Source organism: Typopeltis vanoorti, chromosome 9 (assembly GCF_054136105.1).
Source record: "Typopeltis vanoorti isolate ZY-2024b chromosome 9, IOZ_Tvanoo_1.0, whole genome shotgun sequence".
Taxonomy (NCBI): domain Eukaryota; kingdom Metazoa; phylum Arthropoda; class Arachnida; order Uropygi; family Thelyphonidae; genus Typopeltis; species Typopeltis vanoorti.
Window position 1 is genome coordinate 91558676 of NC_143557.1, and position 27025 is coordinate 91585700.

At 36.5% G+C, this 27025-nt stretch overlaps 1 protein-coding gene across 1 annotated transcript in view; it reads right to left on the reverse strand.

Annotated features, from left to right (window-relative positions):
- Positions 1-27025, reverse strand: part of Spg7 (SPG7 matrix AAA peptidase subunit, paraplegin) — a 299389-nt gene that overhangs the window by 208893 nt on the left and 63471 nt on the right. The window contains exon 4 of the mRNA XM_090397373.1: positions 18845-18877. Coding sequence (XP_090253499.1) covers positions 18845-18877 — 33 coding nt within the window. The remainder of the gene's footprint in view (positions 1-18844; positions 18878-27025) is intronic.

Here is a 27025-nt window from a genome sequence, read left to right on the forward strand (position 1 = left end):
ATAGTACTGCCTCCTTAAAACTATCAAAAACTTACAAATTAGCAAAAAAGAAAATGCCATAGAGGAAAAATCTGACATGATAGAGAAAAATGGGTTGGATATTTGAAATCAGTGCACCCAAATTAGTAAAAAACAAGTGTCAGATCATAATCAGCAGAAAAAAATTTTTTTTTTGTTGGCCAGTATAATTTTCATTCTAACTTTGATTATTCTGTCTGATAGCCAAGTATAATCCAAAATTTTGTTTTTCCATTTTTTATTAATCCAAATGGCAACCCCCAGATGAAGCCCTTTTGTCTTCTGGAACTCCTGAGATCATAACATAATCTTCCAGAAATTGAGATCCTTCTTTTTCTTTTTTGTCTCAGTTATTGCTGCTATATCAATGTTTCCAATTTTTTTCAGTTCTCTGTTTAACTCATCAATTTTGTGTGTGATTCCATGGACATTCCAAGTAGCTAATTTTAATTTTTCAAAGAGAAGTCCCTGTCCATTAACTGGGTCATTTCTGATTAAATCCATCCTATTTTTCTTCTTCAGAGCTTTGCAAGTAATTGTAACTTTAAGTATAAGGATCTAAGTCTATGGCAGCAAATCATAGCCCAATCAATATCTCAGGAGTGGTGGCAAAAGTACTGGAAAAGTTGTCAAAAAGAGAATTTAGGAATGGGTGGATAAAAATATGATACTCCATGAGGGGAGGCGTGGTTTTGTGAAAGGTCAGTCATGCCTTAGTAATCTATTAACTTTTTATAAGAGAGTGACAAATGAGTTGGATAAAGGGAATGGGTACTACATGATGATACTGCTGGGTTTTGCAAAGACATCTGACAGGATACCACATGGAACTCTGTTACACAAACTGCAACAAATAGGGATGAATATAAAACTGGTGCTATGGATAAAAAGGTGGCTGATGGACAGATACCAAAAAAGCAGGTGACTAGTCATGTGCCACAGGATGCTGTGCTTGGAATGCTTCTGTTTAATTTATGCATAAATGATATTAGGAAATACTTGGAAGGGAGGTATTCAGTTATTTTCTGATGTTCAAAGTTGGGTTGGGTAACGTTAATCAAGGTGATATAGAGAACCAGCAGGGTGATTTAAATAAGCTGACAGTATGGACAAAACATAATGGATGCCAATTAAATGTGGAAAAGGCCAAGCACTCATTACCGAAAAACAAAGAAAAATTAGTAATGAAATTTCAAACCCTACAACAACAGAAAAGCACAAGACCATCAAGATGCCATTACGAAAGGAATGGCCAATCACAAACTGACATCATAAGAAGCAGCCAATCGCCCACAAACAATGTTAGGAGCAACCAACCACCATCGGATCACTGCTTGGTTATCAACCAATCAAACCACAATCTCACCCAAGGCGAACTCTCGCTGCTAAAGAAAGGTTTGAACTACGCCATTGTTCCGAGGTCAGTAAACAAACTTGATATCGTGTATGATATCGAGAGAGGTTTAAGGTCCCTCCCCACCATTTTGACTGATAAAATATGAATGGAAACATTGTGTATACTAAATACAAACAAAAAACTAAGCACCAACTTAAACAAAACCGAAAATCTAGCCCTTAAATCCTTAAAAAATAACCAAGACATTATAATCACGAAAGCAGATAAAAGCAATGCCACTGTCCTTTTAGACCGTACAACATACATTGAAAAAATGAACCATTTAATATCGGACCACAACACCTACCAAATGGTAAACTACAACCCCACAAAACAACAAAAAGAAAACAACTGAATTAATGAAATCCGTCCACACATGGCCCGAAGAAACAACAAAAAAATTAATACCTCAGTATGCCCGTACGCTCAGAATTTATGGCCTGCCAAAAATACACAAACCAGGCACACCGTTTCGTCCGATTGTTGAAGGAATTGACAGCCCAAATTATCACTTAGCCAAAAAATTAGCTGCCACACTCAAGGAATTGGTAGGTCAGTCCCCTTCCTACATAAAAAATACACAACATTTCATTAATAAAATTAAAAACATTACACTCAACGACTCAATGACACGATCTTGCTCCTACAGAACATATTTCCGCATGATATCACGGCCCTCTTTGCCCACATACTCCACTCCGTGCGGCAAAAAAATTTTTTACCTTCAAAAAGAAGGTACAGCCATGGGCTCACCCCTTTCTCTCTCAATAGCTAACTTTTATATGGAAGACTTTGAGCAATGTGCTCTAGAGACAGCATGTCTAAAGCACAAAATATGGCTCAGATACGTCGACAATATTTTCGCCATTTGGCCCCATGGCCGCAAAGCTCTAAATACATTCCTTAGCCACCTAAACAAACAACACAAACGTATCCAATTCACCACTGAAATGGAAAAAAAAAAAACTCTCTTCCTTTGCTAGACACACTTGTCACACGTCTTCCCTCTGGCTGTCTCTCCTTCTCAGTTTACTGCAAACCTACACACACACAGGCCAATACATACACAAAAATTCTTACCACCACCCAACACAAAAACTAGGTGTCATAAACACTCTTAAACACAGAGCCCTAACTATTTGTTCTAATGAACAGGCTCTCAACCAGGAATACAATATCATCAACCAAACATTTATCAAAAATGGATAGTGTAAAAAAACTATTCACAAGATCCTCCATAAAGATACCAGGAAGAACAAAAAAGATTTCAAGAATGCTATTGCCATTCCTTATGTTAGAGGCATTTCTGAAAAAATAGACAGAACACTTTGTAAATACAACATTAAAACCACCTTTAAACCCCCAAATAAGTTAAGACACCTACTCAGTTCTTCTAAAGATCCTCTTCCACATCTAGCCCATCCAGGGGTATACAAAATACAATGCACATGTAACTTACCATACATAGGGGAAACAGGGCGAACTATCCCAATCAGACAAGACGAACACAAACGACACATTAAATATCTCCATTTTGGTAAAACCAGCCTTTCTGACCATGCACTCCAAACATACCACAGAATTGATTGGAAAAATACCAAGTCCCTACACCGCACCAAAACCTGGTTTGAGAGAAAATTTAAAGAGCCGTGAAATGCTCAAACACAACCCAAATCTCAACAAAAATGATGGCCTAACCATTTCAAGAATGTGGAGGACCCATCTACAACCTGTATGACAACCTCAACTAGCCATAGAAAAATCCCACTAAAGAAGACAACCTGGTGAAGTGTTTGTAACATTCAACAGCAACTGAAAGAAATCATATTATAACAATCAGAACTATCCAGAAGAATATTTATACATGAGGACTTTAGAAGTTTATTGTAGTTGTATTTATTTATTTTTTTATATATTTTTTTATTATTATTTTTTATTTTATTTTATTTTATTTATTTTTTATTTATTTATTTATTTATTTATTTTTTTATCACTAGCGGTCAGGCTAGGGAAAAGGATTTATTAACTACGTAGATTTAGTTTACCGGTATACAGGGAATGAGCATGTAGCTTGGTTCCTTATACACTTGTATTCTTCCGATGATGACCTTGATACAGGGGTCGAAACGTCAAGTTTTATTTTATTAGTAATTAATAAAATAATCTGTTCAACACGTGTATTTTTGTGTCCCTAAATTTACACATATGAGTGGAAAAGAGTAAAGTTATGCATTCTGGGATTATTATTATTATTATTATTATTATTATTTTGGACAACTCCAGGAGTCCTTAGACTCATCGAGGGAGGCCCTAAACACCATGTCCACAGAACTATGCGATTACATTCTCACAGTATCTATCATACCTTGCCTTGAACTCGTTCACAGTCATAGCACCCACAACAGACTCTGGCAGCTTATTCCACTCATTTACCACTCTAAAAGTAAAGAACCCAGCTCTAACACCCCTGCTAACCACACTCTTGCCCAGCTTCCATAGGTGTCCCCTAGTTCTCCCACCACCAGTCCTGATCTCAAAAATATCCTCTGAATTAATCCTATAGAATCCCTTTAGCAATTTGAATGTCTCAATCATATCTCCCCTCCTCCGCCTATCAACTAGTTTCTGTAACCCACAGATCTTCAACCTGTTCTCATATGGTTCATTCCATAGACCTGTTATCATCTTAGTCACTCGCCTCTGGATTCCTCTCCACCTCCTCCCCATCAAGAAGGAACCGAGGTGACCAAATCTGGGCACAGTAGTCGAGATGAGGTCTTATCAAGGCTAGGTACAGAGGTACAATAACTTGCTTGTCTCTGCTTGTCAAGATATTTTTCAACAACCAAGTGAGTTGATGAGCTGATTTAGCTACTTTTGCAATGTGCCCCCTAAACTTCATCTCCCTATCCACCAACACTCCCAAGTCCCTGGCCTCATCAATCTCTTGGAGTACAGTTCCACCAATGTGGTATACTGCTGCTAATCTTTTCACCCCAAAATGCATAACCTTACATTTTTGTCATATTAAATTGACATCCATTCTCCTTAGCCGAGAACTCCAATCTATCTAAGTCATCCTGCAAGACTTTCACATCTTCTGCATTCACTATTGCCCTACCCAACTTTGCATCATCAGCAAACAAATGAATTGTTCCACTTAGATCCTTCCCTATATCGTTAATGAACAGATTAAACAGTGGTGGTCCAAGAACAGAACCCTGCGGCACACCACTAGTCACAGGCCGTCTTTTGGACTCTACTCCTGAATAAACTACTCTTTGATATCTCCCCATCAACCAACCACATATCCATCTCACCAACCCTATATCCATTCCCATATGTTGTAGTTTACGGATTAGTATGCCATGTGGTATCCTGTCAAACGCCTTTGCCAGGTCCAGCAGTATCACTGTAAACCCATTTCCCTTATCCAGTTCAGCCGTCACCTTGTTATAAAACTTGAGCAAGTTACTGAAGCATTATCTACCCTTCACAAAGCCATGCTGTCCCCTGTACAGTATCTCATTTTCATCAATCCATTTCTGTATTTTTCCCTTGACTACTTTCTCCAAGACCTTGATAACGACTCCTGATATGCTGATCAGTCGGTAATTTGCAACCATAGTCTTGGATCCTCCTTTATGCAGTGAAACTATTTTCCCCTCTTTCCACATCTTCGGGACTAAACCAGACCTGAGACTCAGATTAAACAACATGGTCAAGGGCAATGATAATTCCTTAGCCGCTTCACGCAAGACCCGTGCCGGTATACCATCCAATCCCACAGATGTATTCACATTAAGGTTCTGTAATAAACTAGTCACCTCCACTTCATTCATCACTATTCCCGTATAAACTAATGGTTCCTTCATTTTTTCAATGTCACCACCTGGATGATATGCTTTTGCAAAGTGCGCGCTCAGTAACTCCACTATATCGATTGCTTGCAGCATATTGAAAGAACTGTTTGGATGTAAAGATTACAAGCTGTGTATCACTGGCTATACACACACACACACATGCTGTGTGTAACCAGTGTAGCTCAAAGGATTACTTAGTTATTGAACACACTAACAGAGATAAGGGAGTTATCATTCCTCTTTATAAAGCCTTGATATGACCACATCTGGATTACTGTGCTCAGATATGGTCACTTGGGGATGATAAAGTTGTGGAGAGGATCCAGAGGTGAGTGGTCAGCATAATGCTACTTATGAGGACAGATCGAAGGTTTGAGGATTGCAAAAGTTATAGATAGGCAAAAAAAAAGGAGGATATGACAGAAACATTTAAGTTACTTAAAGGACTGTGACGTCACCTACACTGGCTCTACAACTAGGTCTTTATGGACTAGACTACAAGAGCACTTCAGGAATTGCAATATTCCCATTCCGGAATATCTGAACACAAAAAAACATCGCAACATCAAAAAGAAAAATAAAACACAGAGTACAGGGAAGACAGAAATTGCAGCTCACGCCCTTCAACTGAAACATATCCCCCAAATCCACAAGGCCATAATCGTAGACAAACAAGACAACGAAACAATGCTTAGAATATCCGAAACTATTGCCATAAAATGCGATGAAAATTCAATCAACGTCCACCGCCCCTACCTAATTTCCGAATGTTGGACGATCCAGAACTTACAAATTAAGCCATGCCTCCGGCCATTTAGTGACAACAAATGCCCTTATTTGGCAGATTCAACTTCCAGTCTTGACATAGCCCTACACTCATTCCGAAAATGTTCCGATGATGGTCAGTCGACCGAAACAGTCCGCACTCCATTACGTTCTCCCCTGCCCCAGTTTTCCCATAAGTAAACCCTTCCCCTTCTCTCCCCCCCCCCAATATGCGCCATTAAACACAATAATATATATATATATACATTTATATATATATTATTAATACAAAACCCGGGTTTCCAAATTTATTTTTCCCGCGTCAAAACACCCCCCCACGCGCCCTTGTTTCCCCCCCTCCCCGTTATAAACAACCTTCAGCAGGATCATGAAATTGGAAGACATCCTAGTATTCAAACAAGGTATATACAAAATTTTTCCACCTCTTTTATTCTGCTATAATTGCCTCCTATACTCACCCATAATGCCCTAAAATATATATAACCCTTTTTTGAGTAATAATAGCCAATGATGTATTTAAAATAAGGGACACTTCTAAACAAAAACAGGCTATAATAGCCATAATTATAATAATAGTGTTTAAGAGGAATAGCATGGGAATTTTCCCAGAAACTATACCTAATTACTTAAAGGATTTTATAGGATTGATGCAGAAGAAATGTTTCAACACTTGGCTAGAGGGGACAAAACAAGAAGTCATTCCTGGAAGTTGGGTAAGAGCGTGGGTAGCAAGGGTGTGAGGACTAGATTTTTTGCTTGGAGAATGGAGAATGAATGGAATGGGTTGCCTGAGTCAGTTGTGAGTTCTTTGTCTGTTAATGGTTTCAAGGAGAGGTACAATAGATATTGTGTTGATAGTCTTGATCTCTCACAATGAGTCTTAGGACTCCATGTAGGTGTCCATACATGCCAAATAGTAATAATTATTATTATTTGACATGTGATATTTGTCGAGCTCTTTGCAAACACTAATCATATAGAGTCATCGCCTTTTTTAATTATCATCATCATTATAAATGTGAGTATAAGAAATACTATTAGAGCCACTTCTTATCCAGCTGTCTGTGATAAATGTGAGTAGTTAGAACAATAACTCCCTTTAACAAATGCATCCCCCCCACCCTCCTAATAAAGGAAAATTAAATTCATGAGTGGAAAATAGATTCCTGGTTCCAAGAAATATTAACTGAATGCTAATCCTATATTTTGATATTGTTATCAATACATAAATGAATCTTGTCCTAGGACCAGATTCCTGGCTCCAAGTAATACTAACTGAAATTATAATTCTATAGTTTAATATTATTATCTAAGTTTAATATTATTATCTATGCATATATAAATATTGTCCTAGAATCAAATTCTTGTCTCCAAGAGCTGATCCCCCGATTCTAGAAATATTAACCAACTGAATTACAATTCTCTGCATCAGTGTCTACATGTCATAGATATAATGGGACTATGTCAACCTCTTTCCACTGCAATGGAGTCATACCAGAGTTAGGGCTCAAATTAAGCAACGAGATCGGGGTAAAAGCTGGTAAAGATAAAGATTAGGGTTTAGCAATATTTCAAAGTAATTACTCCAGACATCTAGAATATCTTTATCTTCAGTTTTCATGTCATCTCTATTATCTTTCATTCCTATTACAGTACTCCTTTTGTCTTCTAAGCTGTTTCGATACCTTCAGAATATTTAGTCACCTTCTTCATATTTATTTTCTATTTTCTTATCAACAACTTCTGATGACTTTTGTTTAGCCAGTTTTACACAATGTTCCGCTTTCTTATATTTTTCTTTGTATTCTCTCAGAGCATATTTCGATTTACTTGCCCAGAAGTGTTTTTATTTTCCTTAATTGCTACTTTAACTTCCTGAGTCTGCCATGAAGTTCTGTATTTTCTGTTCTTGTAGATAACCATACCACGTTTCTCTGGGTGAATCAATGTTTTCTTCAGTCTTCATAGTGAAGAATTTATGGAGACACAAACACACAAGACTTATAATTAAGAAAATAACACAAACACATGATATTTTACTTATAATTAAGAAAATAACACAACATTTTGACCTCTATATCAATGTTGTCATCATCACGAAAACATATACATATGCACAGAACACGAGCTAAATGACACTACACAAAAGTAAAATAAATCTAAATGCTTTATTAATCATTTACCCTAGCCTGACCTCTGATGGAAAAAAAAATTATAATAAATTAAAAAAATCAATAATAATAAAATATATACAAAAATATAAATTAACAAAAAAAAATGTATACATATCAGTATAATAATATATAGATAATAATAAAAAAAATTATCTTAATAAATAAAAACAAAGTTTTATAGCATAATTACATTGAACACATCTCTACAGTCCGCTTATATTAAGGTTTTCTTGTGTTAGGGTTCTGCCATCATATTCTGGATGCTATGTAGGTTGCAGATGGGTCCTCCAGATTATTGGAATAACTAATCCATAATTCTTTTTTAGATTCGGATGATGTTTCTCTCACAAGCTTCCTTGAACTTTCTTTCAAAACCAAGGTTTGGTATGGTGTGGGGACTTGATGCCTTTCCAGTTGATTCTGTGACATGTTTAAAGTGCATGGTCTGACAGGCCTGTTTTACCATAGTGGAGGAATTTAATGTGCTATTTATGTTTGTCTTTTCTTTTTGAGATGGTGCGCCATGTTTCCCCTATGTAGGATAGGTTGCAGGCGCACTAAATTTTGTAAAACCCCAGGCGGACAAGGTAGAGAAGAGGATTTTTGGATGAGTTGAGTATACTTCTTAATTTTGCAAGAGATTTGAAGATTACCTTAATGTTGTATTTATGTAGTATTCTATTTATTCTGATATTCCCCTAATATATGGTATGGCTATGGCATTCTTGTAATCTTTTTTGCTTTTAAGGTATTATTGTGGAGGATCTTGTGAACTGCTTTTTTGTTGGAGTCATTTTTTTATAAACGTTTGGCTAATAATTTCATATTCTTTGTTCAGCACCTACTCACTAGAACAAATTGTTAGGACTCTATGTCTGAGGGTGCTGATGATCCCCTAGTTTTTGTACTGGATAGTGGTATGAATTTTTATGTATGTATTGGCCTGTGCATATGTGTAGATTTGCAGTACACCATAAATGAAAGGCAGCCATGTGTGAAAGTGTATCTAGAAAAGAAAGAGAGCTATTGTTTTCAATCTTAATGGTAAATTTGTGTTGTTTATTCAGGTGGCTTAAGTTCAGCAAGCCAAATGGCAAAATATCATCAACATATCTGAGCCAGACTTTAGGCTTGCTGAATCTAGAGCTAGTTGCTCGAAGTCTTCCATGTAAAAGTTGGTTGGGGGGGGGAGCCCATGGCCATACCTCCTTTTTGCAGGTAGAAATTATTTTACCACACAAAATACTTGGAGCAAAGTATGTGGGTAAAGAGGGACCATGATATCCAGTGGAAATGTGTTCTGTATGAGAAGAATAGTATCATTATACAGTATTTTATATACTACTACTACTACTATTGGGGGGATGCTATCTCCCCCCCCCCCCCCGGTGTCTATGGCACCCAACCCACATGTTCCGGACTGGTAGGCCAGTTCTCCTTGAATTCTGATGACTCGAAAGGGGGTTCTATTCCCCCCCCCCGGCCTAGGGTAGCCCCTGAGTGTCGAGTCTTCACACTCAGGGTAGCCCCTGAGTTTCAATACGTTTCAAAAAATGTGACATAAAAAGGCTTATCATTTTATATATATAGGGTAGATTATATTATTATATATATGTATGCACTATATATATATATTAATGTTCATTATTTACTCGGTAGAACTGTATATAAAAAAGGAAATTAAATGACTTTATACCGATAAAAAATGAAGAGTCTAGAGAAGTAGATAAACGGTATAAAGTCATTTAATTTCCTTTTTTATATTATATTATATATATACTATTATATTATTATATATAATATAGTATATATAGCAGATTGGAGATTCAGGATAAGCCACTGAATCTCCAAGGTTTGATTATGGTTTTCGTGCTCTTTCATTTTCTCGTGAATAACATTGATTTATTTGAGTCTACAATTCACTTCTGAAAGCTGCTCAACTTTAATTTGTTTTAAAACTTTTTTACAAACTTGATTTCAATATGATATTTAATTTTAGATCCATGTATATTCGTGTTCTGAATCAGTGTGAAGATATTACTGTCAACAATGATATATTCAATGAGACGTGTGTTTTTTTTTTTTGTTGTTGTTGTTGTTTTTAATTTATTTCTTGCATGTTCTTGTCATGTGAATTTTTTTTGCACGTGTTTATACTGGAACATAGTGTTAGTAATAATTGATCTATGTCCTGAGCATAAATCCAAGAAGTGCTTATCATTATTATTAGCTTTGCTCTTTTATCCAAATTTTCCCAAAATATTTCTATATCTCTGGTATTTATTTTCTACTCTGCACCTCTATTTAGATCTTTTATAAAGAATAACTTTTCCTTTATGTCAGCTACCTTCACTAATGACTCAAAAAATTCCTCCACTTCTTCCTTAGTAGGTTTTTTTGTGGAGCCATAGGCAAAAATTTGTCTCAATGTCTGATTTTGCATTTTGATGTTTGCTTGTATTACTCTAATTGAAACCACTTGCCATTCCAGAAGATTATCCTTGTATGTAGTGTATCATTGTATTATTATATATTATTATTTACTCCTTCTCCCTGATTGTTACTGCCTAAATATAACATCTTGTATTTGTTTCCTTAAAAAATCTAACCTATTTTTATTTTTTCCTTTCTTTTAGGCTTGCACGGTGATCCGAATGCATTTTTGGAAATTATGGAGACAACTACCGTGTTTGAATAAAAACTTTAGTTTAATATTACTGAAATTTACAATTTGACGTTTCGACCTTTATGTCAAGGTCATCTTCTGGAGCGTACAAATATACACAAGAAACAAGCTATGCTACAATCAGACTGGTTCGTTAAAGACACTGACCAACTGCTACCACAATTGTTGGCCTGACCTCTGGTGACCTCTGTGGTGCTTAAGGGTCAAAGCTGTATAACTGAGAGGAGACCTCCACATAGCCTTTAACGGAATGCGGAGAACCGACCAGGGCTTCTGACCTAATGTCCAATCCTCACCTTCTCGTGGTGCACCCTGTTGGGTATCTACTTGGATACTGAACAAACGAGGATGGGCTGGCAATTTGGGATTTAGCCGACCAAACTGTATTCTTATTGGTTAAACCAAAATAAAAAATGATGGTACAACATCACAGAATTTCATGCCGGCTGGGGAGTCGCCCGGTTAAACAAGGCCCCCGTTGTTTTCGCCAGGGAACCAGGGCGAACAGCGAAAAGTCAGCTACTGGAACAAATCTGAAAACAAACCCCAACTCAACATCACCAGAGTTAAAGATCGGTACTATCAACGTAAGAAGCCTGAATGGCAAAGAAATGGAGCTAGATGAGGAATTAGATAAGTACCAGATCGACATAACAGAGTGAGTGAAACAAAAAAGACCAAAACTGGTGAGATCTTTCTGAGCAATGAAAACAAAATCTTATATTCAGGCAATGACAATCAAAGAAAAGAAGGAGTAGCCATAGTATTCAACACAAAATATGAGGCTAATCTTCTTGAATGGCTGTCAGTCTCAAGTAGAGTTATGTGGGCAAATATGAGAATGGGGAACTGGACAATGAGACTTATTTGTGCCTATGGTCCCACAGAAGGTTCTACTAAGGTAGAAGTGGAGGAGTTTTTTGAGGCTTTAGAAAAAGCAACAGACACAATGAAAAATGAAAAGTTGGTCCTTGTTGGGGACCTAAATAGCAGAGTAGGAAATGATTGTGAGACATACAAAAATATTTTGAGAAAATTTGAGAAAAGAGCAAAGCTAATAATAATGGCAAATATCTGTTGGATTTCTGCTCAGGACATGGACTGGTTATTACTAACACCATGTTCCAACATAAAAATGTGCACAAATTCACATGGAGAGAAGAGGCTAGGAATAAGAAAAGACTCATTGATTATGTTATTGTTGATAGTGATGTTTTCTCCCTGGTGCAGGACACCAGAGAGTACAGAGGATTTGAAATTGGAAGTGATCACTATTTAGTCTTCAGCAGGATAAAATTGAATTTAATATTGAAAAGAATAACATATAAGAAAGTTTTAAAGCGAATAAAAGTTGAGCAGCTCTCAGATGTGAACTGTAGACTAAAAACACAAAGATTATTGAAGAAAAAATGAAAGAGTTTGAGAACAGGAATCAAACCTTGGAGATTCAGTGGCAAACTCTGAAGAAAACATTGATTGATTCTGCCAGAGAGGCATGTGGTAAGGTTGTCTGTAAGGATAAAAAAATCAGAACTCCCTGGTGGACACAGGAAGTTAAACAGGCAGTGAAGGAAAAGAAGAAAGCATATCAAAAGTTCCTGTCAAATAAGTCAGCTTGTGCTCTTAGAGAATATAGAGACAAATGCAAGAATGCTAAACACTGTGTAAAACTAGCTAAACAAAAGTCATGGGAGGACTTTGGCAAGAATATAGAAAATAAATATCAAGAAGGTGGCAAAATATTCTGGAGGTTGTTGAAGAAGCTTAAGAATGGAGGAAAGAGTGCTGTAAAAGAAATTAGAGATGATAAAGGTGACATGAAAACGGGAGAAAAGGATATCCTTGAAGTATGGAGTAATTACTTTGAAAAACTGCTAAATGAAACAAGCAGTGATGACAGCACAGTTATAAAAAACACTGACCAGGCATGCAGTCAGGAATACATATCCATACATGAAGTAGAAAAAGCCATCAAAGGCTTGAAATGTGAAAAGGCAGCAGGAGTAGATGATATTCAACCAGAAATGCTGAAGTATGGTGGTATAAGAGTATACAGTGGCTGCACCGCATAGTTAAGAAAGCCTGGACAGAGGGGCGAATTCCCGATGATTGGAGTAGAGCTCTCATAGTACCCATATATAAAAAGGGAAATAAAACAGCATGTGAGAATTACAGAGGTATTTCCCTACTGAGTGTTCCTGGCAAGATCTATGCAAGTATACTTGAGAAACGGTTGAGAAGAATTGTGGAAGTAAAGCTTGGTGAAGAACAAGCTGGATTCAGGCCAAATAGAGGCTGTCAGGATCAGATCTTCACTTTACGACAAATAGTCGAGAAAGCATGGGAATATAACAAAGATCTGTATTTAAGTTTTGTCGATTTGGAAAAGGCATATGACAAGGTGCCAAGAGAGAAGCTATTCAATACGCTGCACTTATATGGTGTCAATGGGGCATTATATTAAGCAATACTTAGTCTTTATTTGAGTTGTAAGTCAGCAGTTAGAATTGAAGGAAGTACAGGAAGATGGTTTAATGTTAAATCTGGTGTGAGACAAGGATGTACATTATCCCCTCTGTTATTCATTATCTATATGGATCACATTATGAAGGAAAGTGGTATTAAACATGATATCAAAATTGGATAATGTTAATGTCAGCTCTTTGCTTTATGCGGATGATGTTATACTTCTAAATAAATCTGCTACAAGTCTGCAAGAATCTCTGACTAAATTGAATAGCTGTTGTAATAGATATGGTATGAAGGTCAGCAATAAAAAGACAAAGACAATGAGAATAGGCAGAATCATTGAAAATGTCAACTGTGTTGTGAATGGAGAACCTGTGGAACAAGTAAAACATTTCAGCTATTCAGGCATGATTTTTACTGAAGATGGTAAATTAAATATAGAAATAGACAACAGAATCAGCAAACTGGTATGGTAGGAAGTCAATTGAATAAATTCATATGGAATAAGAGAGAAATTAGTTGGAACACTAAATTAGCTGTATACAAGACAGTGTTCAAACCAGTTTTAACTTATGGATCTGAGAGCTGGGTCAGAAGTAAAACACTTGACCAAAGACTAGAGACCACAGATATGAGAGTACTGAGAAAGATTATAGGCGTGAACAGATGGCATCAATGGCAATATCATATTAAAAACGAGGATATTAGGAAAGAACTTGACATTGTCAGCATCCAGGAATGTGTTAGCGGAGCTGATCTCAGGTGGTTTGGTCACTTAAACAGAATGGACGAGGAAAGATTAGCAAAACAAGTTTTCTCTGCCAGGTTGGCAGGAAAAAGACCCAGAGGAAGACCAAGATATAGGTGGATTGATACGCTACAAAGTGCCTTAGATGATAGAAATATAAGATCTGATAATGTTGGAGTCTTGACAAGTAACAGACTGATTTGGAGGAAAATTGTAGATAAGAAGTTAGTAATGATGTAATTTTTTCATGTAGTACTATCATATCCTGTACACCCCTTGAGGGTACATGGCAGGAATTTGATGATGATGATGATGATGATTAAAAAAAAAAAAAAAAAAAAAAAAAAAAAAATTATACATCAATGCTAGAGTCCTATTACTTGTGTTGTCTACTAAATACATATATTAACATCATTCCAGCCAGTTGGAGTGGAATGGTTTCTAACTAGCGGATTATCTAGAGTCCTGACTTATGTTGAATCTTTCATATTAGGTTGGTTGAATGTGTGCCATCCAGATCTTTGGAATTTTCATACCATCTTTATTTGTTGATATTTGAGTGGTTTATCAGGATTTCGCAGGATTCTTTAAATTTTCTTTCGTACCATGTTTTTGTGCGGTGTAAGGAGCAGGTGCTTTTCCAGTTGATTTGGTGTAAGGTGTTAAGTACGTGGTCTGAGAGGCCTGCTTCACCATAATGGTTATATTTAATGTGTCTAAATGTGTTCTTTCTTGCATAATAGGGATTGTCCATCCTGTTTCACCAATGTACAGTAAGTTACAGGCGCAGCGGATGCAACAGACTCCAGGATGTGCTAATGGGAGGAGAGGATCCTTAGAGGAGCTGAATATGGTTTTAAGTTTAGTGGGTGGTTTAAAGGTGGCATTGAGGTTATAATGTTGTAGGATTCTGTTGATTTTTTCTGATAACCCTTTAATGTATGGGATGGCTATGGTTTTACTGTAATCTAGATTCGTTTTTGTTGTGGTTTTATAGAGTATTTTATTGACAGTATTTTTGTTATAGCCATTATTTATGAATGTGTCACTAATGATTTTTAGTTCTTGTTTCAGGGCTTGCTGGTTAGAGCAAATAGTTGTGGCTCTGTTTTTAAGGGTGTTAATGACTCCATATTTTTGTGCTGGGTGGTGGTATGAATTAGCATGTATGTATTGGCCCGTGTGTGTTGGTTTTCAGTAGACCGTGAAGGATAGACTGCCTGAAGGAAGATGTGTAACTAGTGTGTCTAGGAACGGGAGCGAATTTTGGTTTTCGATTTCGATGGTAAATTGTATGCGTTCATGTGGTTTGTTTAGGTGGCTGAGGAATGTGTTTAGCGTTTGTTGCCCGTGCGGCCAGATCGTGAACACGTCGTCAACGTATCTGAGCCAGATTGTCGGTCAAAGTGTGGCGGAATCAAGAGCCCTTTGCTCAAAGGTTTCCATGTAGAAGTTCACGATTGGAATGGATAATGGTGAGCCCATGGCTGTACCTTCCTTTTGTAGGTAGAATTTGTTTTGCCACACGAAGTAACCAGACTTTAGTACGTGGGCAAAGAGGGCCGTAATGTCGGGCGGAAATTTGTTCTGTAGTAGGAGAATTGTGTCATTGATGGGGACATTAGTGAAAAGGACAGAAACGTCAAACTGACTAATAAGTCGTCTTTGTCGAGTGTTATGTTTTTGATTTTGTTTATAAAGTGTTTTGTGTTTTTTATGTAGGAGAGGGAATGACCTACCAACTCCTTGAGTGTTGCCGCTAATTTCTTGGCTAGGTGGTAATTGGGACTGTCTATTCCTTCCACTATTGGTCTAAGGGGGCACATTTTGTTTGTGTATTTTCGGAACCCCATATATTCTGGGGGGGGGGGGTAGGCGTAGTGAGGTTTGAGTTTTTTTAACTGTGTCTGATGGCCAAGAAGTGACGGACTTTAGTAGTTTTTCTGTTTTTTCCTTTATCCTTTCTGTTGGGTTATAATTTACCATTTTATATGTGTTGTTATCGGCTACTAGTTGGTTCATTTGCAGTATGTATGTTGACCTGTCAAGGACAACAGTGGCACTGCCTTTATTCGCTTTCGTTATTATTATGTTTTGTTTGGCTTTTAATGATTTAATTGCTGCTAATTCTGTTTTAGTCAGGTTGTTCTGTATGGTTTTCTTGGTATTTAGGACATTACTGGTTTCTAGTCGTATTTTATCTGCTATGTTGTTAGGAAGGGATCTGATGCCTCTTTCAATGGTAGATAAAATCCAATTTGTTTACCTTTTTAGGTGCTATTGCGTAGTTCAGTCCTTTATTCAGCAGCGTGAGTTCGCCGTTGTTCAGGGTGTGGCTTGATAGGTTAATCACATGGTTCTTGCTTGTCAGTGGTTGGTCGCTCCTTGTCTCCCTTGTTTGTTGTTCATTGTTGTTTCTCGGGAAGGAAGTCCTCTGATTGGGTGGATTCCTGTGATTGGCCGCCATATTTTGCCGTTGTTTCAACCTGTGGAATTTTTTCTTGAGTTTTTCTTTATTCTTTTCCAGGGTATGCTTGGCCGAATTGTCAGTAATTCTTTCAAGTGTTTGTAGAATGTCTGGATTAACATAGTTTGATAGTTCTGATTGTCATTTAGAAACCAGATTTTGTGTTGTAGCTAGGTTTTGGCGGGCTGTTTGGATCTGTTCTCTAAGCATTGCTTTTTCTGTGCAGTCATAGATACGGAGTGCCTTAGCAGACGTAAATTTCTTTTTTAGTCTGATGCAGATCGGAATGAGGTTATTGTCTCTGCATCTTTTTAAAAAGGCCAGCCGATTGATCAGGAGAGAAATACGAATCTTTAGCTTACCATAGCGATTGCAGCGCTTGTGGGTATCATTTCCATGGATGATCTGAATCCTTTCTTTTAGACTTGCACAGTGATCCGAATGCATTTTTGGAAATTATGGAGACAACTACCGTGTTGAATAAAAACTTTAGTTTAATATTACTAAAATTTACAATTCGACGTTTCGACCTTTATGTCAAGGTCATCTTCTGGAGCGTACAAATATACACAAGAAACAAATCAACTGGAAAAGCATGTGCTAATGGGAGGATCCTCTCCTCCCATTAGCACATCCTGGAGCCTATTGCATCCGCTGCACCTGTAACTTACTGTACATTGGTGAAACAGGATGGATAATCCCTATACGCAAGAAAGAACACATTAGACACATTAAATATAACCATTATGGTGAAGCAGGCCTCTCAGACCACGCACTTAACACCTTACACCAAATCAACTGGAAAAGCACCTGCTCCTTACCGCACAAAAACATGGTACGAAAGAAAATTTAAAGAATCCTGCGAAATCCTGATAAACCATCCAAATATCAACAATAAAGATGGTATGAAAATTCCAAGGATCTGGACGGCATACATTCAACCAACCTAATATGAAAGATTCAACATAAGTCAGGACTCTAGCCAATCCGCTAGTATTAGAAACCATTCCACTCCAACTGGCTGGAATGATGTTAATATATGTATATAGTAGACAACACAAATAATAGGACTCTAGCGTTGATGTATAATTTTTTTTTTTTTCACCAGAGGTCAGACCAACAATTGTGGTATCGGTTGGTCAGTGTCTTTAACGAACCAGTCTGATTGTAGCATAGCTTGTTTCTTGTGTATATTTGTACGCTCCAGAAGATGACCTTGACATAAAGGTCGAAACATCAAATTGTAAATTTTAGTAATATTAAACTAAAGTTTTTATTCAAACATGGTAGTTGTCTCCATAATTTCCAAAAATGCTATTTTTATTTTCTTTGTTTCAGTGATGTCTATTATGTAGATCTGATACTTATCCAGATCTTCTATTAGTTAATTTTTTTTTTTTCATTGTTTCTTTATGTTGATGGTGCCAATATGGAACTCTGCTGATGCACAGTTGGGATTTGTTCCAGTAGCTGACTTATATGCTATTTTCCTTAGTTCCCAGATGAAAATAATGAGAGCTTTATTTAACTGGATGACTTTATTTAACTTTATTTATACTCCAGCCAGCATGAAATTCTGTCATGTTGTACTATTCTGTACTATTCTGGTAAATTGGTTTAAGCCAATAAGAGTACAATTTGGTCAGCTAAATCCTAAATTTACAGCCCATCCTTGTTTGTTCAGTATTCTGGTAGATACCTAATAATGGGATGCACCATGAGAAGATGAGGATTAGGCATTATGTCAGAAGCTTGTTGATTCTCTGCATTTTTTAAATGGCTGTGTGCACATCTACTTCCAGTCATATAGCTTTCGCCCATAAGCACTGCAGTTGGCATATTACATTCTTAATTGAATTCTTCTGATCAGTCTTTCTGTTTACCAGGATGAAAATCCTGGCTTTCTGGAAGGGAAGCCTCTGCTACTTTCACATGGGCCTGTTAAACCCACCTCGAGTTGAAGAGCACTTTTAAAGGTCCCTCAAGTAATAGGTTTAAAACTCAGGTCTTTCTAACCACAAACATTATAAATACCAACTGAGCTATGGACATTGCGGTAGTTAGTTATAGTGAGCAAGTTTGTTATAAAAATGTTTGCTATAGTGACAGTTGACAGTATAAGCAACCAAAGAACAACTATCAATCTTATTATCATGACTCTAAACACCTGGCCAGAAGTTTTCAGAAATACATTACAGAAAAACACATGAAAAAAAAAATAATAATAATAATCTTACCATCATCATCATTCTTGTTCTTGTCATTTTGATCTGCAAAAGTAAAAACTAAGTTATATAACTTAAAATCAATTGACAAAATCGTATATTTTCAAATGTAGGTGTTGAAGCTAATTCTGTTAAAAAAACAAACAAACAAAAAAACTTGTGTTAATGCTGGTTTAAAATTACAGCTTAAAATTTGTGATAAGTTCAGCTATAATCATACAAGAGAGTATTAATATATTCCTTTGATTTAATTATAACAATTTGGATTTTTTAGAGTTCAATATAATAAAGATAAAATAAATAATATTTTAATCAGAAAGATGTATGTATTTCTTTTATATGTTAAGACATATGTAGCTTATTTTTTTGTTATGTAAGAAGTAATATGTTTGTCATGTAATCTCAGACAATATCAAAGTTTTAGTTACAGCACAAAAAAGAATGTATGTTATTCATATTTTGTACAATGGGATGCAAAGTAGATACTTGGTGGAGAAACTTTAAAGGAGGTAGAGGAGATGAGAGATCTGGGAGTGGTAGTGGACAAGAAACTAAAATTCAGGGGCGCCACATTGCACAAATTGTGAAGTTATCACATCAGATAACAATAAAGATACAGAGGACCCTGACATGTAGAAATAAAGAGGTTATAATTCCATTGTATAAGGCCCCCATACAGATTATTGTGTACAGTTTTTGGTGATTGGGTTTTCATGGTGATGAGGATATGATAGAAAGGGTTCAGAGAAGATTCACAAAGGTGGTCAGTAGTCCTTAGAATATGGAGTATGAAGGAGATTGAAAGAATGTCAATTGCAAAGACTTGTGAATAGTGGGGGGGGGGGGGTGATATAACTGAGGCATATAAGTTAGCCAGGGGTTGTTACCACATGGAAGCAATTTTTCACAGAATGGGAGAAACTGATAGAATAAGAAGGCCATCCCTGGAAATTGTATAAGAAAGATGTGAGCAGAGAAGTGAGGAGAGAGTCTTTGCATGGATGGTGGTTGGTGAGTGAAATGCATTGCCTGAGTGTGTTGTGAATGTAGACACACTGAGTCAGTGTGTCTACATTCTTAGCTTTGTGTGTGACAGTGCATAGCTCCTGCGATGACTCTGTGACTCCATGAAGGTCAGATGTTAATAATAATGATAATAGCAATGCCAGCAAAGAGTTGATGTTTTTCATGATAAAGAAGAAAGTGCATGTTTTTTTGTTGTTTTTTTTTTAGATCTGTATTTATTTATACATACCCACATTTTTGCCCTGAGGCAAAAAATTAAATATCGCCCTGATGGATAAGAAGAAAAAATAAAAGAAAATCTCCAATTGCTATTTTGTTTTTATTACAAGAGAAACATTAATGCAAAAGAATTACATAATAATATTTAACTAAATATTTGGATAGACTATAAATGTTTACAAAATTCACATCATACGACACTTTATGGGTTGTTTCCTTAAGTATCTAAAAAGTGGGTTCTAAAATGTTTAGTCTTAGTATGTATGACTATAATTTTTTTATTATTAAAATATAATAAGCACATATTCAACTGTCAATGGGAAATGGCGCCTTTTTTATTTGGTAAACTAAATGAATTATATCTGTAAAATATATGGCACATACCGCAATATGGCTGAACGAGCGCGTTTATTGAGCAGTGCAGTGAGGTAGGTTGCCTCTATGCTACACTCTGTCGATGGTACTGATCATCAGAAGCCGCTGTACATCTCCAGATAAGCCAGTTGCAAAGCTATTAATGTATAAGTTAAACAATAATAGTCCCAAAACAGATCCCTGTGGCACTCCACTAGTGACCATCCTCTTTTGGGATACCACTTTGCCATACACAACCTGTTGATATCTATCTGGCTGCAAATCAGTTATCCAACTCACTAGTCGGTTATCAAATCCTATTCATTTCAATTTAGCTGTCAGTGTGTCATGTGGCAGTCTAAGAAAGGCCCTTGAAAAATCCAAGTATACCAGTGTATGTGCATCTCCTTTATCCAGTGAATTTGTCACTTTGCCCACTATAATAATTCAGCAATCTGCTTATGTTGTAATACATAAACAGATTGCTGAAGCATGACTTTCCCCTAACAAACCCATGCTGACCATCATAAAAATTAGTGCTATTATCAACCCATTTCTGAATCCTAATCCTTACTAAATTCTCTAGCATCTTAACAAATCCAGACACACAGATTGGCCTGTAATTTGTAGCCTCAGTCTTATACTCCACGCCTCTTTTTGAAGCGGAACAATTTTTACCACCTTTGAAGTGGAACAATTTTTCATTCCTTTGGGACTTGCTGTAAGGTGTCATTAATTCCCTAGAGCAGTGTTTCTCAACCTTTCTAAGCCCAAGGACCAGTAATATGCCTAAAACAATTCTGCAGACCACTAAGTTACAGAGGCGTAGCTGGGGGGGGGGAAGAGATCCACCCCTGGCGGCACCTTTTTTGACGTTTATGAAATCTTGCCTTACTGTCTATAAAACAGCAACTGAGTGATGAAACAGACTTCGACAATGTGATCAACGATTTTGTGAACAGAAAAGCAAGAAAAATAACATTTTAGAATGGTAGAATTAAAGTTTTACTTCAAAAATAAACATAGTGTTTTTAATTTATTTCCCTATACATCATTTTGACTTTTTCTAATTTTTTTTAAAAAAAACCTATGTAGGAATTACCAACATTTTGGAAAAACTGTGCCATTTATAACATAATAAATCTAAAAGTATGTTTTGAAAGATATGGCAACATAATTAATTAAACTGGAAGTAAATGATTAAAAGTGTATCATCATTGAACAAAGTTTTAATTTTATTAAACAAATAAATAAGATGATATAATTATGTTACTACTTACTTTAAATGATATGGTTGAGCTTCTCGGCACTTGCAGAGTTGCTGGATATCTGGCTCAATATTGGTCAACTTCAGTTGAAGATCGGCACACACACTAAGATGATTTCTGTATTTTGTTTTTATTTGAAGGAGCAATGAAAATCCTTTCTCACACAAAGATACGTTGTAGAAAACTGCAGGACGATTTTCAATGCTTTTCAGATAATTCCGGAAATTCACTTCTCACTGAAGACGAGATCCAAAATCGAACAAAACCAAGATCACGGAATTGCATTTTAAGCCCAATGTGACTTGAAAGCTAATTAACTGTTCCTTTTTCGATAACGAAAGGTCATTCTCGTGATTGCAAGCATGAAATGGGTGGCGATCCCACAGAAATTTCTTATAAAAGTTATTCGGAAAATATGTTTCAAAATTCCTTTTCAGATTTTTGAGGTGGTCACAAACCCTTTCCATTTTGAAAGAACAAAATGAACTCAGAATGAACAAAAATATTATTTTCCACTAAAAAGGATTGCAATGTTGGAAAAGGTGCAAATTGTCTGTCTTTTTACATAATTAATCCATAAAACAAGTTTTTTCTCGAATGCCTTTATTTTGTCGTAGGCATCAAGAACTGTTAAAAAATTTCCCTGAAGGGAGAGATTTAGTTCATTTAATTTCGAAAAAATGTCTGAAAGATAGGATAGTGTTGATAACCATGCTTCGTCAACAAGGAGTGATGCAAAATAAGAATTGCGTTCATTTACAAATAATAAAACTTCATGTCTTAATTGAAATAACCTTGTTAGTACTTTGCCCCTGGAAAGCCAGCTAATTTCAGAATGAAGCAAAAGTTGTGAATATTCACTGCCTATTTCATCGCAGAGTACTGAAATTAACCTGTTATTTAACGGTCGAGCCTTAATAAAATTAACTAGCTTGACAGAGTTGTATAGCACAGTTTTAAATTCTGGTGGCATTCCCTTGGAGGCTAACGCTTCCCTATGTATGAAACAATGCACCCAATTCATATCCGGAGTTACTTCTTTGACCTTAGAAACAACCCCACTATGCCTGCCTGTAAGGGCATGAGCTCCATCCGAACAGAAGCCTATACATTTCTCACTTAGCACACAAGTAATTATTGAGAGTGCGAAATATTTCTTCTCTAGTTGTTCAGGATGACAAAGTTCTACAAAACAAAATATCATCATGAATGTTGTTATCATTCGCATATCTTACATAGCATATTAACTGTGCATCATTTGTAACATCAGTAGTCTCGTCTATTTGTAACGCATAATAAGGGTTCTTCTTAACTTTTCGATTAACTGAGATTCTATGTCACCTGCCATATCATTAATTCTACGACCGACAGTGTCATTTGAAAGAGGAATCAAATCAACATCTTTTAGTAACTTGTTGCCAAACATAGTTTTCACCACATCTTTTATAGCTGGAAGGTAGTAAATTTTCCACAATAGAATGAGGTTTCCCTGTTTTTGCTATCTATGCACAAACTTAAGAGATAGGATGCTTCCAGTGCTTTGCTATTAATGGAACCCATGGCTGAAATTATATCTTTCCCATGATTTAATGTCCCTAAGCGTCGCTGAAAAAATTCAATTGGCTTATTTTTCACATCACAATATTTAGTTTCTAAATGTCGTCGGAGATTCGCAGGTTTCATGCACTCATTCGACAACACTTCATAACACAAAACGCATTGAGGTTTCTGTTCACTTTCATCTCCACACCAAATAAACCCGAATTCCAACCATAATAGTATCAGATTTACTGGCCGTTACAGCACATGTATTACAATTAGGGTTAGCATTATTACCTGTTTCATTTGCTCTTCTTTTCAAAGTCCTTTTCCATTATTAAAAAAACGTTTCCAAAAAATATATAAATATATAAATACTGGGGTTAACTCACGACACACTTTGTTCAAGTATCACTTAGCACTTCTGAAGATATACTGAGCCTTGGTTGAAGGAAACCTTCAATAATAAAAATCAATACACAACAAGCAATTGGTTGGAATGTGGATAACACATGTTCACTTCAAATCTGACAAAACAGCAAGGGAAGGTGGAAGCAATAAAACTATATTGTTGTTCACTTTACCACTCTTTCATTATTCGTCATTCTGCAGCTAGAAATTTAGTGGCAGAATGACGAATAATAAAAGAGGGGTGAAGTGAAAAACAATATAGTTTTATTGCTTCCGCCTTAACATTCTGACACTATTTGTTGGTTTTTTTAATGCTCCATTTGATTTCAATAATTTTTACTTACTTATTTAATTTTAATTTGTTTTGTTTGGATAATTAAAAAAAATATATTTATTTAATTAATTTAAGTCTGCCTGTGGACCACCTGTCCCATTGTCGCAGACCACAGGTTGATAAAACACTGCCCTAGAGCATTCAGACATGCAGCAATATGTTGTTAAATCTTATTGCCTTATTAACATCAAGTTTACTTAACTCCTCATATACCTCCTGTTCATTCACCATCAGTCCCTTCTCATCCATCTCTAAAACCCAGCTTCTCATGATGTCGACTTCATGAGGATGAAATAAACTAATAAACTGCTCAGTGAATATTTCAACTATATCCTCTGCATTGGTTACCAATCTGCCAGTGTCCTAGCATCAATTCTTCCATAGTCATTTTTTTCTTCTATTTGCCACATAGCAAAAGATCTCATTAGGACTTTTCTTAGCTTAATTAGTCAACTTGTTTCTCATGCTGCACTTTTCCTGTCCTGACCAACCAAGTCTCCTTCTTGGCCTGCTCCTTGTACTCTGCATGCAACTGATTATTACCAACATTCATCTTGTAATGCTTCTACAGTGCCCTCTTCTTCCAGACTTTACACTTAATCTCTTTATTCATCCACTTTACTCTTACCTAATATAGCTGTTTCACCTTTTGAATATACTCACACATTGCTGCTGTTAAACAGCTATTATCAATGTCCAAACAGCATCTATTTCCTTTCCACTCAACTTCTCTTTCCATGCTAAAGTCCCAGTTGTCTCCTAAGCTTTTCATTATCATCAGCCTTTTAGTTGCACACATATCCCGTCTTCACAGAAGTTCTCATGTGACTGGCTACAACCCAGGTGATCACTTGATGGTCTCTCTCTCTCACCAACCAGGAGAAGTTTAGACACTCAATTCACAATCACATGATTCTAAGATTCATGTGCCCGCCATTACATACTGCTTTCCTTAAGAACTCAAGAAATTTGTTTTTCTTATTCCCTGATGCTATCTCTTCATTCTAATCTATACTATCATAATTAAAATCATCCATAATCATCAACTTTCACTTGCACTAAGTCAATCTGTCTATACATTTTTTGTCTCTACCCTCCACATTTCCCAGCCTGTAGCAACACACAACCAAATATCTCATTCTATCAACCCTCACCTCATACCATACTGATTCAAAACCTGCCACTTTTTTTTTCTCTTGTATCTCAAACTTGTGTAGTTATAATTCCCCTGTTATCACCATAGCAGCACGCCCCCCCCCTGCCTTTCTTAGCCTCACAAAAACATCACATCCTTCCATTTCTATTCCCATCAAGATATCATTCTCATCCAACTGTTTTCACTTGTTCCAACTATTTTTGGAGAAATAAGCTCAATCAATGTAACAATTTCATCTCCCTTATTTCTGATACTCCTGGCATTCATAAATAAGCATAACAGTTCATTTTTTGGTCTATAAGTAGTCCTACCCATGCTGTCCCTCATTTGTGGCCTCCACTCTAACTGCTGTCTACTCACCTTCCCATGTCATTATATTATGGATTGACATGGTAAGAGATTTACTTTCTCTCTTACCATGGTGGACGCATTGGATTGTACTGGTGGACTGATGGGACAACCCTGCCACTAATGAATAACTCTGAGAATTATGTATATCACAAACAATGTTCCTAAATAGCACTAGATAGGTAAATTTGCCAAGGATCAGAAAGAGGTCTGTGTTCAACTATCTGAATCCACAGCAGCCCTGACCTGGTGTTAGTGAGGTGTTGAACTCATTGCTGCCATTTATGGCCAACCATATTAAAGAGGCCATAGCTGGATAGATGCATAACCACATCAAACACATTGAGAAGTGAATACCTTAGGTCCTTTATGTGGGATCATGACTGAACACCTCTAAGCCAGAATCTCATCAGCCACTACAATGATACTATTCGTGTGCACATGTTGAAAGGCACCACTAGCCACAGTTGCTTTTGTACTGTTATGGTGTGATCACTCTGGCAATGAGGTCACTAAAACGAAGCATCAAGACAGCCCTTGAGACCATGTAGCTGCTGCTTCCTATTCCACACCATTCAGGTGTGATGTGCAGGCACCAAATTGTCCGCAGACAACCTTGGTACTGGTCTTGGAGTTGTGCTTAGAATAGCAGACACCATGCTGTGATCTATTCTGCCTCATCCTCTGATGAGTCCTTCCTCCCAGTAAGTGTTGAATGAAATCAACACTTACCTGAACAGGTAAATGTTAATTTCATTCAAATGATGATTTCAATTAAAGACAAGAGGACACTTCTGTTCTTTGATATACTAAATTCAGTTCATGAGTGAAATGGATTGACATTTCCACAGTAAAAAAAATTCAATGCTGGTCGATATCAATATTCTACTTCTCACTATAACTTTGTCCAGATACATACTGTACACACTATAGCAAACACTATTATAATGAAATAACATGCTATAATGGACATCTACACTTAAGTGTAGAGAACACAGGAGAGGATGGCTTAATTGTGAGTGAGCAGGAGGAATTTAAAAAAATAAATACCCTTGATGTTTAATAGGGCAACAGGATTTGATGACATATCACCACACATCTTAAGGGAATGTTCCAGGGAATTAGCAGTAGCACTGGCATGCCTGTTTAATAAGAGTCTTACAATACCACAGGTTACAAGGGAGTGGGAGGAGGGTAAAATTGTACCACTGCATAAAGCTGGTGATAAGGATGTAGCTTCAATTATAGACCAATCAGTATATCTGAAATTGTGGTGAAGGTACTGGAGAGATTGGGGAGATTAGTGAGAAGTATGATACAGAAATGGGCTGATAACAGCAGTATTCTCTATGGTTATCAGTATGGGTTTGTTAAAGGGAGATCATGTTTTACTAACTTACTTATACTACAACAAAGTGAAAAATACCTTGGAAAGAGGAGATGCATATACAGTGGGGTACTTGGATTTCGCAAAAGCTTTTGATAGACTACCACAAGATAAGCTGCTAAATATATTGAAACAGATGGAACTGGATAAC